Here is an 18,721-nt window from a genome sequence, read left to right on the forward strand (position 1 = left end):
ATTTCGGATATTAATCCCTTATCAGATATATGGTTTGCAAATATCTTCTCCCATTCTGAGTTGTCTTTTCACTCTCTTAGTAGTGTTCCTTGATGCATAAAAGTTTTTAACTTTGAGGTAGTCCAGTTTATCTATTTTTTCTTTTGTTGCCTGTGTTCTGGTGTCATATCCAAGAAATCATTGCCAAACCCAAAGTCATGAATATTTCCCCATTTTCTTCTAAGAGTTTTAAGGTATTAGCTCTTACATTTAGGTGCGTTTAAAGTTAATTTTTGTATACATCCTTCCTTCTTTTTATTCTTCCTTTTACCTGACAAATACTTATTGATGTCTTACTATATACCATGAATTGTATGTGATACAGTTTAGAAAATAAAGTCCCTTCCCTCCCTTGTGGCGCTTACCTTCCAGTGAGGAAGACAGACAATGGTCATCTAATCAAATCTACAAATAAGATACAAATGAAATCATTTCAGATAATGATTAGTGGTCTGAAGGAAACCTGGGTAATGGGATAGTGATTTCACATGGGACAGTGTGGTGGGAACTCCAGCGAGTGTGGTCAGAGAACGCCTCTGATTGGAGGTGGAGTCAGCCAGGTGAAGATCTGGGAGAAGCATTCCAAGCAGAGCGGAAAGGCCCTGAGATAGGGTGAAGATTCACATTTTCATGGGACTGAAGGGGGACCAGGGGTCCAAGTCAGATGAGTGGGTGGGAGAAGAGTTAGAGCTGGGGTTAGAGGACATGGTTTTGTTCTAATTGCAGTGGGACGTCATCAGAGGGTGTTAAGCAAGGGGACGGTGTGATCAAACTTGCAATGCGGAAAAATCACTCTGGCTGCTATGGGGAGAATGATGGGGGAGTCGGAGTCCTATCTCGTATGTGTGAATCTTGAGATGCCAATATCCCCCCTCCCATCATCTTTATTAATCCAACCAGTACCTACTGAGCACCTGTTTGCCACGTGGGGCGCTGGGCACAGCCCTGCCCCATGGAGCTTCGCTCTCCTACCAAGTGTTGTCCCACACAGGTGCTCATCACAGATAACGGACTCAGAGACCCACAAACATGCAACCAAAACACTGGCACGTTTCTTAATTTCATTTAGGCCTGGAAATTTGGGGATTAAGGAGCCACTGACGGGAGTGTCAACAGCAGTAGGAGGTGCTGGTGTCTTTGCTGACTTGACTCAATAATCGCTGGAGAAAGTAAGGAAATCACTGAATTCATTTGGGAAGGTAGAGATAAAACCTTAGTTAATTTTTTTTTTTTAAAGAGTCACTTGCTGCCCATAGCCTGAAAGTTAATGTCCTAGTGAAGTCCTTTGTAATATACATGAGGTCCAAGTTGCAAAATATATGGTCTTTGAAGCCAAGGATGACCCCATTCTGTCTTCCCTGGCTGCACACATGCCTGGGACAGTGCCCTCCACACAGGGAGAGCCTGGCAGGGGCACCAGACTGGCGTGGTTTGGTCGTTGTAGGAGGTGTTTTTCCTGAGGTTGGTTTGGTTCTGGACATTTGAGCAGAAGGCTGTTCTCAGGAGCTCAGGCAAGAGGAATGGCTTTGAAAACTCCACAGGAAAGAGGCATCACTTGATAAACTTCTGAGCTGGGAATCAGCTAGTAAGAAGCAAACAAGAAATATGATTTTTAAAGCTATGACTATTGTCAAGTCACTGTTTCTCATGACTGAGTTAATTTACATACCTCGTAGCTTTTACAAACTGTCTTTGCAAAGCCCTGAGTAATTCTTTCTGTTTACTGTTTCAGGAAAGGGTCACCAAGCTTGCACCACGCCCTCAGTCAGAAGAGGATCTGTCTGCTCTGTTTGAAGCGTCAATGAAACTGTATTAATTTTCATTTTCACTGAAAGAATTACCATTGGCCATCGTAATTCTGAAAACAGAAGTTGATCTAGCAAGAGCTTTGTCTTTTCACCTCCACAGATAACATCCCTGTTACCAGCTTGAATGTGATATAATTTTATCCTGTAGAAGATTCCCTGATGCTCCAAGTCCAGCTACTTCCATAGAACACACTGGACAAATGCCCACCATGCTGGACCCTCAGCCAGACTTTAGAGGTCCATGTTCCTGCCCCAAACGCTGCAGACTACCCCTGCTCCACGTATCAAAAGAGCAAATACTCAGTATCTACCAAAAATATTAATGTGTGTTATCCTATGCCCAGTAATCAACCCCACATCTAGAAATTTATCCTATAAAATACTACCACAAGTGTGTAAAGAAATATGGCAAGGATGTTTCTGGCAGTGCATTTTCTAACAATAAAAAATTTGAAAGAACTTAAGTATTCATTAATATATGGATAAATAAATCATAGTATATTAAATAATGGAATGCTTTTGTCCTACTAATGAGAATAACTCTACTAGAAATATGTCCATGATAAACTAAGTGAAAAAGAGTAAGTTGCAGGACAGTTATATATTAATATGGTCTGGTTTTTACTTTTTAAATTATATATAAATATATGTCTCTATATATATCTAGAAAGAACGTTACACATCAAACTTAAAAGGGATCACTGAAGAAATGGAATTTGGAGGATAGAAAATTAAGAGAAAATGTTTACTCTATATTTTATCCTTTCACTTTTTATTTTACAAACATCTGTATTGTTTGCATTTGTTAAAATAAGCACATATTTTCTAATTCTAAAAGAGGAAGAGAAAAGAAAGAAAAATATCACTTTGCTGTTTTAGGTCAGACTCATTAAACTACTAGTAACTAATATTTAAAAGGTAAAAACAAATCCAAAGGGGTAAGGTATTAGAGATGGATCCTCTGGTGGAGCAATTGTTCTTTTGAGAAAAACACAAACAACCTACATGGTAATTCCCTCTTTGGAAAATGGTTCTGGTGCTCAGAATAAATTAATTCAAAAGCAAGCCGTTTTGCGGTTTACAGACTTCAGGACGCAAGTCGAATCCTGGTAGCTGGGTCATCTGCCTCCTGTTATTCCCAGCCTGCTGAAACGTCTAGGGCTCGTTTTTCCTCCCAGTGGTGAGTGCACTGCTCTGGCAGTCTAGATCTCAGTGTACTTGCAGATTTATCCATATTTTAAACTGGATTAAAGTTTTCATCAGGAAGTATATCAAGTAGAGTATATAATTACATATATAATTATATGTAATTACTGGGCATAGGATGTATGCATATATAGTACATAATTACATATTATAGTATATAATTATATAAAGTATATAATTACATCAGGATTTTAAAAAACATGAGAAGGGCATTACTGTGCCATTCAACCTGCCTGGCCCTACTTTATCTCTGTGAACATCTCTGTTTACTTGGGATTTTAAAAATAACATTTAAATATTGTTTACTGGGAGTCTTTCTAATTACACACATAAGATATGTTCAGTACCAAAAGCCGGTAGTACAAAGAGACACACAGAAGAAAATATTTGTTCACGTTGCACCATCCAGAAGAGAGCCACTGTTAAAAAGTAACAAAATTTAAAAATATTTGTTCTCCCCATAATTTGATACACATATATAGATACATTATAGATAACTATGTGTGTGTGTATATATATATATATATATATTATTTTTTTTTTTTTTTTTTTTTTTTACTTAGGAACAGTACCATTAAGGTATAGTTTTAGTTCCTACAGAGCATTCAAATTCTTTATGCCAAGTGCCCAAAAGGCAAGCACAGGAGAGTCCCGACAGAATTTCATCTCTACCATCAGACTACATCTAGCTAAAGTTCCCTCCAGCTTTTCAGGAGAATTATGGCTTCTGAGAGCAGAAGCTTTGTGAATAAGGCAGAGAACACTGAAACTGCCAATCTGAGATCCTTCAGGAAACTTTAGTAAAAGTTGTTGATCAATGTCTCAAAATACATTTGGCGTAGCAAAAATATATATGTGCCCCAGCCCCTCAAAGAAAGTCCAGGTAAATTCGAGACCTCTTGTAATACATTTTGCAAGGTGATGTGGCATCGTTAGAACAGCATAAGACTAGGGAGTCCAGGGGTCCAGGGCCCTGGATTCCACTCCAGCCCCTTGGTCTGTCTGAGTCTTACTTTATTCAACCAATTCCTCTCCAAGCCTGAAAATACCATAACTAGATTTTATGTACTACCTTGTCCTTACTGTGAGATTTTGAGTTTGGGAAATTTAATGTAAAATCAATTTAGATATGAAAATGCATTCTTTATCTCTCTGAAATATTCGATGCCATTTCCACCAGTAACCAGATGTCTCACTGTGACTCACCAGGAGGAGTGTTTGGCATTCATACTGATGATGACTTTGTAAAGGAAGGATTTAAAGGTCAAGCATGAAGAAACAGATTTAGGAAGTCTTCGTGTTTTTTATCCTAATACCCATCATTTTGGCCCTTACAATTTGAGAATATACAAAAGATGTGTTTCTTGACTTTACCAGCTATTAAAAGGGTGTGAGAGATTATGTCCATTTCTGTAGCAAAAATATATAATTGTTTTCTGAGAAAACAAGTACATTTTTCTAAGTCAAATCCTATTTATCTACTGATTTCCTTAAAAGCTCAAACAGTCCTTAGGGGTCACAGCTTCATTTATATGGATTAATGTACTTGCTAAGGAAAGGAAAATTAAAGGAATAGTATTCAAAAGTTTATATAATATTACTTTCATAAAATTATCATATATGGTGGCATTTTCACTTAAAATACATCATCCCTAATTTATTTCTTGATACAAAATTACTAATTTGTTTCAAGCAGGTCATGTTTCTCTGATTTTTGCCAAGTGCCATAACAAATAGCTGGCGTGTTGCACTCCTGTCCCTCCCCTGTGCACAGGGAGGGTTGTGCTGGGTTTGGCATTGTTAGTGTAGCTGTGGACACAGCTGTAGGGTATTTTCCAGTGGTCAGTGAGGTAAGTCTGCTCTTGTAAAATAGAGACAAAGTACAGTATCAAAATAGAGAGCAAAAATTGCTTTTCTGGCCTTTTAACCCTGAGAAAGATTAATGGTTGTTTGCATTAGAAACTACCCTAATCAGGGACTGTTGCCTCCGGGGAGTGGGTATGAGAAAGGGGGCTATTCACCTCCGGGTCAGCATTGCACAGGTTGCTGGGTCTCTGATGAGCAGCAACCCCGAGCTGAGACAGCTGCCTGGGCTCTTCCATTAAACGCCTTGTCCTCTGGGAGCTGTTGAGGAGGCCAGGCCACATCCCGCCATCACCATCACAATGGCCTGCGGGAGGCAGTCTCCAGGGACAAGTCACACTTTGAATGCGCAGAAATTGGCTCTTGAAGCCCTAGGTTGAATTACTGGCAGCTGGGGGTGGGAGGGTCTAGTTTCTCATGCTATTATGCTTTCCAACCACCCCAACTCTCAGAATAAATGCATACCCTCCACAAATTGCAATAACTGTTTGCAATTTTGGCCCATGTGAAATCCCTCATGAAATTATGTGCAGGACAGCTAACTTTGTGTGTGTGTGTGTGTGTGTGTGTGTGTGTGTGTGTGTGTGTTTCCCAGCTCCCCACTCTTTTTATTTTTTGAATTTTCTTTTATTTTTTTATACCGCAGGTTCTTATTAGTCATCCATTTTATACACATCAGTGTATACATGTCAATCCCAATCTCCCAGTTCATCCCACCACCACCAACCACCCCAGTTTCCCCCCTTGGTGCCCATACGTTTGTTCTCTACATCTAGGACAGCTAACTTTAAAGTAACTCCATTTCATTCTTTCTGGCTTTAAAATTGGCTTTTTTATTTGAGTGCTTTTAATTGGTTTTCTAACTTTTAAAATTGGAAACTGATTAAAATAATCACGAGCAAAAAGGAAAAACAAAGCTACCATCGTACCATTGCCCCAACACAGCTGTTACATCTGCTATATTTCTATCTTTTTCATTTGGGTGGTGTAATCCCTAGGTCTTTTCCCCTAAGGAATGACATTTTAAGTATTTTCTATGTTGCCACATAATCTTCATAACCATTACTTTAAAAGGCAGACAACAGTTTACTGAATAGGAATTTCATAATTTATTTATTCTTATTATAGGGCACCAAAATTGCTTTCAAATTTTTACTCCTACCAATGCCACAGCAATGAATAAATGAAAAGTTGTATGTGGCTTTTCTCATATTCTAAATTAACTTCTTAGGTTAATTAATCCCCGAATGGAATTTTTAAAGTATGGACATTTTTTTTTTTTTTTTTTTTTTGCGGTACGCGGGCCTCTCACTGTTGTGGCCTCTCCCGCTGCGGAGCACAGGCTCCGGACACGCAGGCCCAGCGGCCATGGCTGGACACTTTTATGGCTCTCGACTCACATTATCAGATCATAAATACCTCGCTATTGTTTTATGATGGTATATCTTAACAGTGCACATAAGCAAATTCAAATTCTCAAAATTATGAAACTTACTTTAGTGTTATATTTTTGCATCTTAAGTAAAACTGTAAACCACCAAGTCTACTTTTTTGTGTCACTTATATTGTTTTCCCCTTCCAAGCCTATGGGCCTGTGTTATTACATTCATGGTCCTCAGTTTTGCTGGCCAAGGAAAAAAAAACCAAGAGAGCAACATATAAATGTCCTTTTCTATAACGGTGTTCTAGAATCGTCTGGGGCTCTGAGTGAAAAGACTGCCACATGGGGAGGGAGGTAAGCAATGCCAAGGAATCACCCACCAATATCCCTTCCAAGGCTCTAAGTTGCTCCTCTAATCAGAAACCTCCCAGACCTGTGCAGGTGGGCGCATTGGTCCCACCTTGGCTTTGGCAACATTACTGGGGACCACGGCGAGCTTTATCCCAAACAGGGCATAAGAGAAAAGAATGTGTGTAAAGCAACATATACATTAATGAGATGTCAAAATAGTACCAACAAGCTGAGTGGCCACCTGAGTAAGGACAGGCTAATTTTCTTTCATTTTTTTACATCTCGTTTAACCACTGCATACTCAGCACATAACTCAGTACCTTGACGAAGCAAGTTCCCAAAGGAGAACGAAGGGGAACATGGATTTGGGGGAGAGGGGGAGGCAGGGATGGGGTTGGTTTGGGGAGTGGGGGTGAGCTGGGGAACGATTACAAAAACATAACATTTAATTGTATTTTTAAAGCAAACTATTGATAACTTATAAATAGAAATATCAAATCTTATGAAACACAGCGGCCTATTTGCTAGGGCATCTTCCACAGCTGGCAACAATAATAAACTAAAGACAATAAGTTTATTTATTGGGTAATTTATTGAGCCCTTAGCCTGTGCCAGACTCTTTGTCAAGGAGTTGCCTACTACGAGAAGCATTGCTATTATCATTTTTGTACAAATGAGGAAACTAAGACTCAGGTTAATAAAAACAAACAGCCTAACTTCACACAGCTGATAAGTGGCAGAGCCAGCTCTCAATCCCAAGGTTCTCCTGACCCTACCTTCCCACCACCAAGTTCACTGCCTGTCGAATGCCTTCTGTTGTCAGAGACTTCCCTGAATCCCATTTACACACTGTAGATGCTTGTGTACGACACAGTACCTTGAACACAGTAGGGACGCCATAAGTATTCGTGGAATAGAGGACTGTACTTCATTAAAAGAGGGAGAAGGAGAAGAGAAAAGGAGATTCTGCAAGCCTTTGACATGTCAGAGGGGAGTCAAGCTGGCCGAGCTGGTGGCCACACGGATGGGTGTTAGAGGTAACAGAGCCGCCCTGGGGTGAAGCCGGCCCGCCCTGATCGCCACTGACTGAGTAACTTGGGTGATTCACTCAGATTCTCTGAGCACAGTCTTCACCTTACAGGGTTGTTATGTCTACAGGGAGTCACGTGTGCTAAGTGCCTAGAACGGTGCTCGGTCTACAGTCTTTGCCCAGCACTTGTGAGTTCTCCTCCCTCCCGGAACACTAAGCTGGCATCAGATCTCTACACGACGTCAGCTGGGCACCAAGGGCTTCCAAACTTCCCCCAGGACAAGAATGACCTGGGATGCTAGTTAAAGACAGAGATCACCAGGCTCTTCCCCCATCCCCCAGAAATTCAGCTCCTGTCAACCGAGGTTGGAACCCATGGATCTATTAATGGTTGGGTAAGTTTCACTTCGGAAAATTAAATTGCACTTGGACCAGTTGGGTAGCCTCTCAGCGTAGGTGGTGACAGAAACAGAGCATCAGTCCCAACCTTCAGTGTGCACAGAAACTTCCGGAGGGCTTGTTAAAACATGGGTTGCTGGGCCTGGTCCCCAGAGTTTCTGATTCAATAGGTCTGGCTGGGGAGCAGGAATCTGTATTTTGAACTAGTCCCCAGGTGACGCTGCCACTCTGACACCACACTTTAAGAACCACTGGACCCATGGATTGCAATTTTCTCATGTTTCAAATTCAGGAAATTCCAGCTGGAATTAGTTCTATCCAGCGTGTAGCAGGACCATGGGTCCATGGTGAGGGTCAGGACAGGACCAGGACACTGACCACAGGACATACCTCTCCACCAGACCAGGGCCCCCAGCCCCAGGCGCTGGGCCCCCTCTTCCCCGCCATGACAGCCTTGCCAAGAAGGCCCTGTCTCCCTTGTTTCCACTTTCTTTTCAGGCTGAGGCCTTTCCAGGGTGTGAGGACGTTCTGTTTGTCAAAGCCCAAGCAGAAAGGGAACACTCACGAGTGACTATAGCGCTTTGGAAGGCCACGGTATTGGCGGCAACCACGATGGGACTATTAAAAAATACACTATGTACCAGATCTCTGAGTTTCATTTCAGTATAATTGGTATAAAGAATATAAAACTCCCAACTACGATGTTAACAGACTATGTCTTATTTCTGTTTAAAAAAGAAAACAAAAACCCTCCTCGTTACGCTCCTGTTTAAAAAGTTATTCTGGGAAAAGTTTCCATTTTACCTGGAAAGTGGATATAGAAGGAGTAAATACATATAGAGTTGTGCATGTAATTATTGGTAAAGAATCCTTGGATATGAATTAGAATAAAATGAGCTGTGCTTCAAGGGACCAAGAGAAGGATGGCTACTCACATCCAGTTAGGAAAAGACAACCCAGGTGTCCTGAGCGCACTCAGAGGCACCCCAGGCTTCTCTGCTCTTCCTCCTGACCTCCTTGAACTATCACGTGCCCGTGAGCAAGGGTGTCGGATGCTCTCCCCGGAAACAGGCACAGGCTGGGAGGGCTGGTTCCCTGTCATGCTACCGAACCACCAAAGTCTATGGATTTAAGAATTTGACTTGAAAGTTGAAATCGAGTACAAAGAAAAGGATATTCCCTAAGTTTGTGGAGGGGCAGAGATGGAACAGCTCTCAAACTTTGCCTGAATGCCTGCTATGCCCCTGCACTGGGATGGGAGCTGCTGCATAAACGAGACCCAGCCTCCCCACTCAAGGGACTGGAACACGGAAAGTTCCGTGGGAGCAGAAATACCGTGAGTGGGTGAGCACTCATAGCCTCTACCCATTCTGGCTCCTACAAGGAATTTTGGCTTTGCTAGCTTGGGCCCCCAGCCTTCTCTGGGGGAAACTGGGATACCCAGCATGATGGACTGGATTGTTTTTCCCCCAAATCATGTGCTGAAGCCCCAACCCCCAGTACTTCACATGTGACTGTATTTGGAGACAGGGCCTGTAAAGAGGTGTGTGGTTAAACGCAGTCCAAAGGGTGGACCCTAATCCAATCTGACTGGTGTCCTTTTACGAAGAGGAAGTTTGGACACAAAAGAAGCACCAGATATGCACACAGAGGAAGGAACATGTGAGGACACAGCAAGTAGGCACCATCTGCAGGTCAAGGAGAGAGGCCTCAGGAGAAACCAAAGCTGCCAATGCCTTGATCTTGGACTCCCAGCCTCCAGAGCTGCGAGAAAATAAATTCCTGTTGTTTAAACCCTGTGGTGTTTTGTTTGGGTAACCCTAACAACTAGGGTTTGCTAGCAAAAGAGGGGGAGCCTTGAGAATTTTACATCAGAAAGGGCTAAAAGCCACTGGCAGAAAAAAGATACTTGTAAATCAGAAGGCAAGAAGGAAAGGACTAGAGGCCCCAAATTGTTTAGAGAGAGTCTTGCGGGAGTTCAGGAGAGAGGAAGAGATTAGGGGCAGCTGCAAGCCAGGCATTAGAAGATAAATAGGGAAGAGAGGTTTGGTTTGGTTTTTAAAGGTTGGTTCTGTGTTACGAATAGAACTCCCTTTGGAGCTTCTTAGTAGATGGTGATGATGATACAGATTGTTTTAAAATTTTGCGGTGATGGTTTTGCTAAATTGCAACAGCAAACCAAGACCAGGTCCAAGTTAAGGGGTGTTGCGTTATACTTTTAAAACAATGTAGTAAGCATAGTGATTAAAAAAAAAAAAACCAAGTCAGGGAAGGTTTCATGAAAGAGAGGACTCCTGGGTTGAACTCTGAAGGAAAGCAGAGCTAGATGGGAGATAGGAAGTTGGAAAGATGGTCCAGGTAGAACGAACAGCATAAACTATAGCATGGAGTAAAAACACAGGGTGTGCAAAGAGTGTAACAGTTCGGTATTGCCAGAGTGTCATGTGCAAGTCAAGAGGTGGTAAGTTGAGGCTGGAGAAGTCAACATGGTGCCCAGTGGAACTTGGAACGAATCCAGTAAGGTGCTAAAAAAAAAAAAAAAATCATTAGGTACCAGCTGGAGTGCCAGAGACAGATGTGTGTTGGAGATCAGGCACTCAAGACAAGAAGCCAGATTAAGAAGTGACTGATAATAGTTACAGAATAACGAAAAAATCATGATAAATAAGCTAACATTTCTTTCATCTTTCTCTAGATCTTCTTTTAAATTTTCATTTTGAAATAATTGTAGATTCACATTCAGCTGAAAGCAATAACACATAGAGATCCCACATACCCTTTACCCAATTTCCCCCAATATAACATCTTGCACAACTGTAGTATAATAGCACAACCAGGAAACTGACGGTGATACAATCCATCCACCTTATTCAGACTTCACCATTTTTACATGCACTCACTATGAAATGTTATCACATGTGCAGATTATGTGACCACAACCACAGGCCACATACAGAGCATTTCCATCACAAGGATGCCCTGAGCTACCTTTCAGAGCCATAGCCACTTCCTTCCCTCCCCCATCCCTGACAACTGCTAATCTATTCCCTTTATCTATAATTTTGTATAATTTAAGCTAGGAATCTTTGAGATGGACTATTTTTCCACTCAGCATAATTCTTTGGTGATTCATCCAGGTTGCTGTGTATACCAGTAGCTCCTTCCTTTTTATTACTGAGCAGTATCTCATTGTGTGGATGGGCCACAGTTTGTTAAACCACTCCTGAAGGACATTTTGGTTGATTCCAGTCTTTGGCTATTATGAATCAAGCTGCTCTGAACAGTTGTGTACAGGTTTCTGCACGAACGTAAGTCTTCATTTCTCTGGAATAAATGGCCAAGAGTGTCATGTGGTATGACTTGGTTAGTTATGTAAAGAACTGACAAACTGGGTTTCCCTGGTGGCGCAGTGGTTGAGAATCCCCCTGCTAACGCAGGGGACACGGGTTCGAGCCCTGGTCTGGGAAGATCCCACATGCCGCGGAACAACTAAGCCCGTGAGCCACAGCTACTGAGCCTGCGCGTCTGGAGCCAGTGCTCCTCAACAAGAGAGGCCGCGACAGTGAGAGGCCCGTGCACCGCGATGAAGAGTGGCCCCTGCTGGCCGCAACTAGAGAAAGCCCTCGCACAGAAACGAAGACCCAACGCAGCCAAAAATTAAATAAATAAATTAAAAAAAAAAAAAAAAAAAAAAAAAGAACTGACAAACTGTTTCAGGGGGCTACACCATTTCACATTCCCACCAGAAATGTTTGAGTTTCTCCACATTCTCATCATCATTTGGTGTTACCACTATTTTTGTTTTTTTTTTTTGCGGTACGCGGGCCTCTCACTGTTGTGGCCTCTCCCGTTGCGGAGCACAGGCTCTGGACGTGCAGGCTCAGCGGCCATGGCTCATGGGCCCAGCCGCTCCGCGGCACGTGGGATCTTCCCAGACCGGCGCACGAACCCGTGTCCCCTGCCTTGGCAGGCGGACTCTCAACCACTGCGCCACCAGGGAAGCCCCCACTATTTTTTTATTTAAGCTGTCCTGGTGGGTAGGTAGTGAGCTTTCATTGTGATTTTAATTTCCATTCCTCTAATGGCTAATGATGTAGAACATCTTTTCATGCACTGATTTGCCATCTGTACATCCTCTTTGGTGAAATGTCTGTTCATGTATTTTGCCTGTTTTCTAATTGGATTGTTTACTTTCTTACTATTGAGTTTTGAAAGTTCTTTATATATTCTACATATAAGTCCTTTGTCAGAGAGGTGGTTTGCAAATATTTTTTCCCAGTCGATTGCTTGTCTTTTCATCTTCTTACAGGGTCTTTCACAGACCAAAAGTTTCAATATATTTTCTTTTTTTATTGAAGTATAGTTGATGTACAATATTATATAAGTTATAGGTGTACAATACAGTGATCCACAGTTTTTAAAGGTTATACTCCATTTGTAGTTATTACAAAATATTGCAAAAGTCCTTAATTTAATGAGATCCAATTTATCACATTTTCCTTTTATGCATCATGCTTTTTGTGTAAAGTCTAAGAACACTGACTAGCCACAGACCTCTAAGATTTTATCCTAAGTTTTTTCCTAGAAGTTTTAGTTTTATATCTAAGTCTGTAATCCATTTTGAGTTAATTTTTGTATAAATTATGAAACTTAGGTTGAGGTTCTTTTTTTCCCTATGCCTGTCCACGTGCTCCAGCACCATTTATTGAAAAAGCAATCTCTCCTCCATTGATTTTTTTTACCTTTGTCAAAAATCAGTTGGGCTTATTCATGTGGGTCTACTTTTGGTTTCTCTAACCTGTTCCATTGATCTATCTATCTATCTCTCCATCAATACCACACTGTTTTCATTACTGTAGCTATCTAGTAGGCCTTAACACTGGATAAAATGATTCCTCCTATTTTATCCTTCTTTTTCAAATGTGTTGTAGCTATTCTAGATTCTGCACCTTTCAGTATAAGTTTTATAATAAACTTGTCTATGTCAACAAAAATATCTTTCTGAGATTTGATAGGAATTGCATTAAACCTATTGATAATTTGGGGAGAACTGACATCTTTAGTATGTTGAGTTTCCAATCCACAAACACAATATGTCTCTCCATTTATCTAAATCTTTGAATTCTTTCATGAGCATTTGTAATTTTCAGGACACATATCCTGAACATGTTTTGTCGTATTTATACCTATATACTTCATTTTCTTTGAAGCAACTATAAATGGTATTGTGTTTTTAATTTCCATTTCCACGTATTTATTGGTAGTATGCAGAAATGTGATTGATTTTTGCATACTTACCTTGTATCCTGTAACCTTGCTGAGCTCACTTATTAATTCTGTAAGTTTTTTTGTAGATTCCTTGAGATTTTCTATGTAGACAATTATGGCATCTGCAAATAGGGACAGTTTTATTTCTTCATTTCCAATATGTATACGTTTTATTTCATTTTCTTGCCTTACTGCATTGCTAGAACTTCCAGTACTATGTTAAATGGGGGTGGTGAGAGCAGACATCCTTCCCTTGTGCCTGATCCTAGGGAGAAAGTATTGAGTCTTTCATATTAACTATGATGTTGGCTGTAGAGTTTCTGTAGATGCTTTTTATCAAGTTAAAGAATCTGTGTCATCTTTTTAAAATATTATAACGTAGCTTTTCTTACTTCCTGGTGTTCATGCTTAGATAATTTACTGGAGTTAGGTTATTTTTGTAATCAAAGGACAAAGTGATCTTCTCCATTTCCATTATAATCCTGTTAACGTACCCATGCAGGTATTACAATTTCCATTTATCACATAAGCTTTTTTTTTTTTTGCTGTATGTGGGCCTCTCACTGTTGTGGCCTCTCCCGTTGCGGAGTACAGGCTCCAGACGCGCAGGCTCAGCGGCCATGGCTCACGGGCCCAGCCGCTCCGCGGCATGTGGGATCTTCCCGGAGCAGGGCACGAACCCGTGTCCCCTGCATCGGCAGGCGGACTCTCAACCACTGCGCCACCAGGGAAGCCCCACATAAGCTTTTTAAAAATAGAGACTCCAAGAGGTAAATTGATTTGCCCAATTTACACATAAATTAGTAGAGTCAGACTGGGTCCTAGGGCATTAGTTCAATAACATTTACTGTAAGCCTAATATTGATAATATGGTTGAACTCTTATGTGCCAGGCACTATAAGTGCTTTACATGCATTATGCCATTTAATGCTCAAAACAGCCTGATGAGGCAGATATTACTACCACCCCCATTTTACAGATGATAATACAAAGCCTTAGAGAGGGTGGATAATTGAACAAGGTCACACCACTAGCAAGAAGCAGCAAGTGATTTGGACATAGACACAGATCTTGGTCTTGAAAACCACCCAGTGCCAACTCCTGTGCCAGGTTTTAGGGATACAAAGCTGGATGAGAGACAGTCCCTTGCCTGAAGGAGCTCACAGTTGAGAAGGGGAAACAGATCAGCATATTTGCAGCTTGGCCCCTGAAGAAGCCATAGCCCCAGTTAGTGAGATATCTTTCCAATGTTAGAGGAGCTCAATAATATTTGTTGAGTGAATGGCCAAGCAGAAGGGAGGAAGGGAGGGAGGGAGGGAGGGAGGGAGGAAGGTATTATTCTGGTTTCTTGGACAGATCTAAAGTTGGTCATATTTTATGTAGAAGGTAGTTCTTTCTAGTACTTTATACTTTCTAGAAGTAGAAAGGATTCCTTAAACCTAAATATCTACCTTCCTCTAGCCAGCCTGGTCAGTTTGCATAATTGTGCTGGGTAACAATCACTGAAAACTATCAAATATAAAGAAAGGGACTGAAGCATCATGGAATATCAGAACCAAAAAGTAGCAGGATCTGGTCATCCAGAAAGAAGAGCAAATCCTTCACACACAGCTCTGTGGAATACCCAGGTTAAGCCACAACTGCTGCCCAGGACAGGTTTTACTTTCCAAGTAACTTTGACCTCAGTGTTCCCAAAACTCCACCATCCCACAAGACCACCAACACCAAGCTCACCTCTCCTTCTTCAGAGTCTCATCAGCAGGTAAGGTTTCCTACAGGGCAGAGACTTGAGGAGACACTGTGGAGGATGCTCTCCCCTCCCCACTGTGTCCTTTCTCCCCTCCCATCCCAATTATCCCCCTCCTTTTATTCCTCTTCCTGTTTTTCCTCTGTGCTATTCTATGACCACTGGGAATTATTCATTCCCAAAGAGGAAAAAGAGAAACACGAGTTAACACTGATTGTCGATTCTGTAACAACTTCTAAGCACTTTACTTATTTTACAGTTTTGACATTTCAACAACCTTATGAGTTATTACATCTTCCTCTTCACCCCAAACGCAGACACAGACACACACACACACCTCATTCAAGCCCACCATCTCTCACCTGGATCACTCTAGTCGCCTTTTTGTTTTTTAATTAATTAGTTAATATATTTATTTTTGGCTGTGTTGGGTCGTCACTCTGCACACGGGCTTTCTCTAGTTGCGGTGAGTGGGGGCTACTCTTCGTTGCAGTGCGCGGGCTTCTCATTGCGGTAGCTTCTCTTGTGGAGCACGGGATCTAGGCGCGCCAGCTTCAGTAGTTGTGGCACGTGGGCTGCAGCAGTTGTGGCTCACGGGCTCTAGAGCGCAGGCTCAGTAGTTGTGGCGCACGGGCTTAGTTGCTCCATGGCATGTGGGATCTTCCAGGACCAGGGCTCGAACCCATGTCCCCTGCGTTGGCAGGCAGATTCTCAACCACTGCGCCACCTGGGATGCCCTCTAGTCGCCTTTTAATGGTTTCCCAGCCTCCACTTCTTAACCCCCTGAAATCCATTCTCCGTCCTGCCCTCAGGATGGTTTTGATAAAACACAGATTGTCTGAAAGCCAATGGCTTTCCCTTAAAGTCTTTCAGTGGCTTCCCGTGGCCTTTACGAGGAGGCACACACCCTGCAGCAGACAGGCAGGACTGTCATGATCTTGCCGCTGCCTCCTCACCCACGCTCCTGTCTCCCCATGGATCCTTCACTGTGGTCACACCCTTCTCCCTGGGGGAGTCAAAGAACCCTCCTCTGAACTCCCATAACATCCTCTGCATGCCTGTACTATGCTGCAAAAACGTCTTACTCTGTGCGCGTTTATTTTCTTGTCCATCTCCCCCTCTAATCTGGTAACAGAGGATACAATTATGTCTTAATTATCTCTGGAGCCTTTACTGCCTAGCAGAAGAGTGTGCCTGTACAGCAGTAAGTTTCCAGTAAGTATGTGCACAACAGAATGGAAAGGAGAGAACGAAATTCTCATTAGCCAAATTCTCCAACTTGTTTTTTTTACTTTTCTTTTTTTACTTTTTTTTTTATTGGAGCATAACTGCTTTACAATGTTGTGTTAGTTTCTGCTGTACAATGAAGTGAATCATCTCTATGTATATATATTTCCCCTCCTTCTTGGACCTCCCTCCCACCCACCCCCATCCCACCCATCTAGGTCATCACAGAGCACCGAGCTGAGCTTCCCATGCTTTATAGCAGCTTCCCACTAGCTGCCTATTTTACACATGGTAGTGTAGATATGTCAATCCTGATCTCCCTCCAACTTTTCAAGTGAATTAATACAAAGCCTGTGAGCCCCAGATCCTCAGCAATAACCAGTGAGTGCTGGAACTAGCATCTTTTGCCCAATATATCCTGATATAAAAAAACCTGACAAAAAGCAAAAAGTGTTCTAGGACCCACTTTTTAAAGTCCTGGTGCATTGAGAATGTTGGGAGGGCAGCTTGGGGGGTCCACAGAACTTAGGAGCCTCCTCTTACAGATCAATGGAGAGAACCCCCCAGCTGAGCCAATAAGAAACAACTTTATAAAGAACAGACAGTTATTTAGCCATACAAAAGAAAATCTTCCTACCGGTAGTAACGCCATTAACATCTTAGCAGCTTTTGCATTATGAATCTGACACTGCTTTCTTCTTCAAAGCCCAATCTGAGTGCTTTTGATTTTTTTTAATGAAGTAATAAAGCCATCAACACACAATAAAAGCTATGCAATATTTATAATCAGGTGTCTCTAGAGTATATTTTCTGTTGAAGAAAAGATTGAGTTACTAGGCCTTCCCTTCCAAATCCCTTAAAACCTCAGTTTTAGAATGAGAGACTCAAACTCTTCTCTTGGGTCTTAATTTTTATATGGCTTATTACTAATTTATCCCCTCTAAAACTCTAAATCTCCTCAACATAGCTTCAGCTCCTTCCACGGCTGAACTGGCAGCCGGCTGATCGTTTTATTGGTGGGTAATGGATTTAGTTTGCTGACACGGGAACAATGAGAGGATAAACAATTCCATTTGTGGCCATGAAATTCCCCATCTGTTGAGGGCGTTCAGGCCTGGAGAGGGCTGGGCAGAGCAAGCCGCCACGCCCGATTTTAATGGCATCCGTCACACAGGCTGAACCCGTGGCTTCATAAATCAAGAGCTAACAGCATCTCTGGTTGCTCTTGTCATTAACTCGCCAGCCGTTGAAATACCCAAGAATTTACGGTAACGTTGAGCCTAAAGACCTGATTTGCGATTCTGATCTCACCGAGAGACCAGAGGTAACAAGGGAAGCCAGAAATCATTTTCCTAAGTCAAAGAAAAAAGAAAAAAACTTTCAGATGCACATTCAAATATTTGTGAATGAAATATATAATACTTGGAATGGGTTTCAAGATACAACCCATTGGTTGGGGGAGTGGGAAGATGTATAGGTGCAAAAAGATTGGCCATGAGCTGATCACTGGTAAAGCTGAGTGATGGGAACCCGGGGGTTCATTATACTATATACTTTACTTTTATGTTTGTTTACAATTATTCATAATGTTAAATTATTCAGAAGTTAAAGTTAAAAGAAATACTTGAAGATAACTGGAAAATGGAAGCTTCCGTTGTTTAGCATAAGCATGTTTGCCTAGTTCTTCTTTTCTTAAAGAGAAAGAAAAGAATTGTGCTCACACAATAGCTGGAGCATTTCACAAGGCAGATCGGCCATGGCCACCAAGCAGGAAAGCCACACACCTCGGAGGGAGAAAATGGCGCCGCACCTACTGTGGTTTTTAAGGAAGCCACGCCTCCCACAGCCCAAGCGCTAAGGCCAGGAGCCCATGGTGCTTGGGAAGCCTTAGCGGTCCCCCCACCGCTCCCTCTCTCTCTTCATTTTCCTCTGCTGCGAGTTACCTACTGTCACCATCACTTCTGCGTTTGGAGGCCTCTTTCCACGGATGTTCAGTCTTAGGCGCTTTAATTCGGCGGCAATTTTTTGTCAAAGAAATAGAAAAGGAAAGAACAATGGGAAGGGAAACCACCAAAGGAAAGTGACGGCGCCTTGTGCAAAGGACCCATTCAGTTCATTTCTGCTAAGCAAGTCCCTCTTAATGCCACCCCGGGCACACTACCTCAAATTCAGCTGGATTCCCCAGAGGAAGCTCTAGGTGTGTCCCCATTAATCCTGAAAATGTTGGAAGGCCGGAAGGGGAGAAAGAGAAAAATGCACGTACCTATCAGCCTCTCCACCTCTAAATCCTATGCAAATAGAACGTTGCTGTAACTTACTCAAGCAAGATATAATCACTGAATACCTACTCTGTGCCCAGTACTACGCTGGGCACTGGGGTACCACACTGAACAGGGCACGTG

General features: G+C 42.1%; 1 protein-coding gene across 1 annotated transcript in view; it reads left to right on the forward strand.

Moving 5' to 3' along the window:
- The window catches only part of ADHFE1 (alcohol dehydrogenase iron containing 1), a 34,080-nt gene extending 31,774 nt beyond the window's left edge, over positions 1-2,306 (forward strand). Inside the window, exon 14 of the mRNA XM_065895253.1 lies at positions 1,772-2,306. Within this exon, the coding sequence (XP_065751325.1) occupies positions 1,772-1,855 (84 nt within the window). The 3' untranslated portion in view covers positions 1,856-2,306. The remainder of the gene's footprint in view (positions 1-1,771) is intronic.
- Positions 2,307-18,721: the final 16,415 nt, after the last annotated feature.

Source organism: Phocoena phocoena, chromosome 17, assembly GCF_963924675.1.
Source record: "Phocoena phocoena chromosome 17, mPhoPho1.1, whole genome shotgun sequence".
Classification (NCBI taxonomy): domain Eukaryota; kingdom Metazoa; phylum Chordata; class Mammalia; order Artiodactyla; family Phocoenidae; genus Phocoena; species Phocoena phocoena.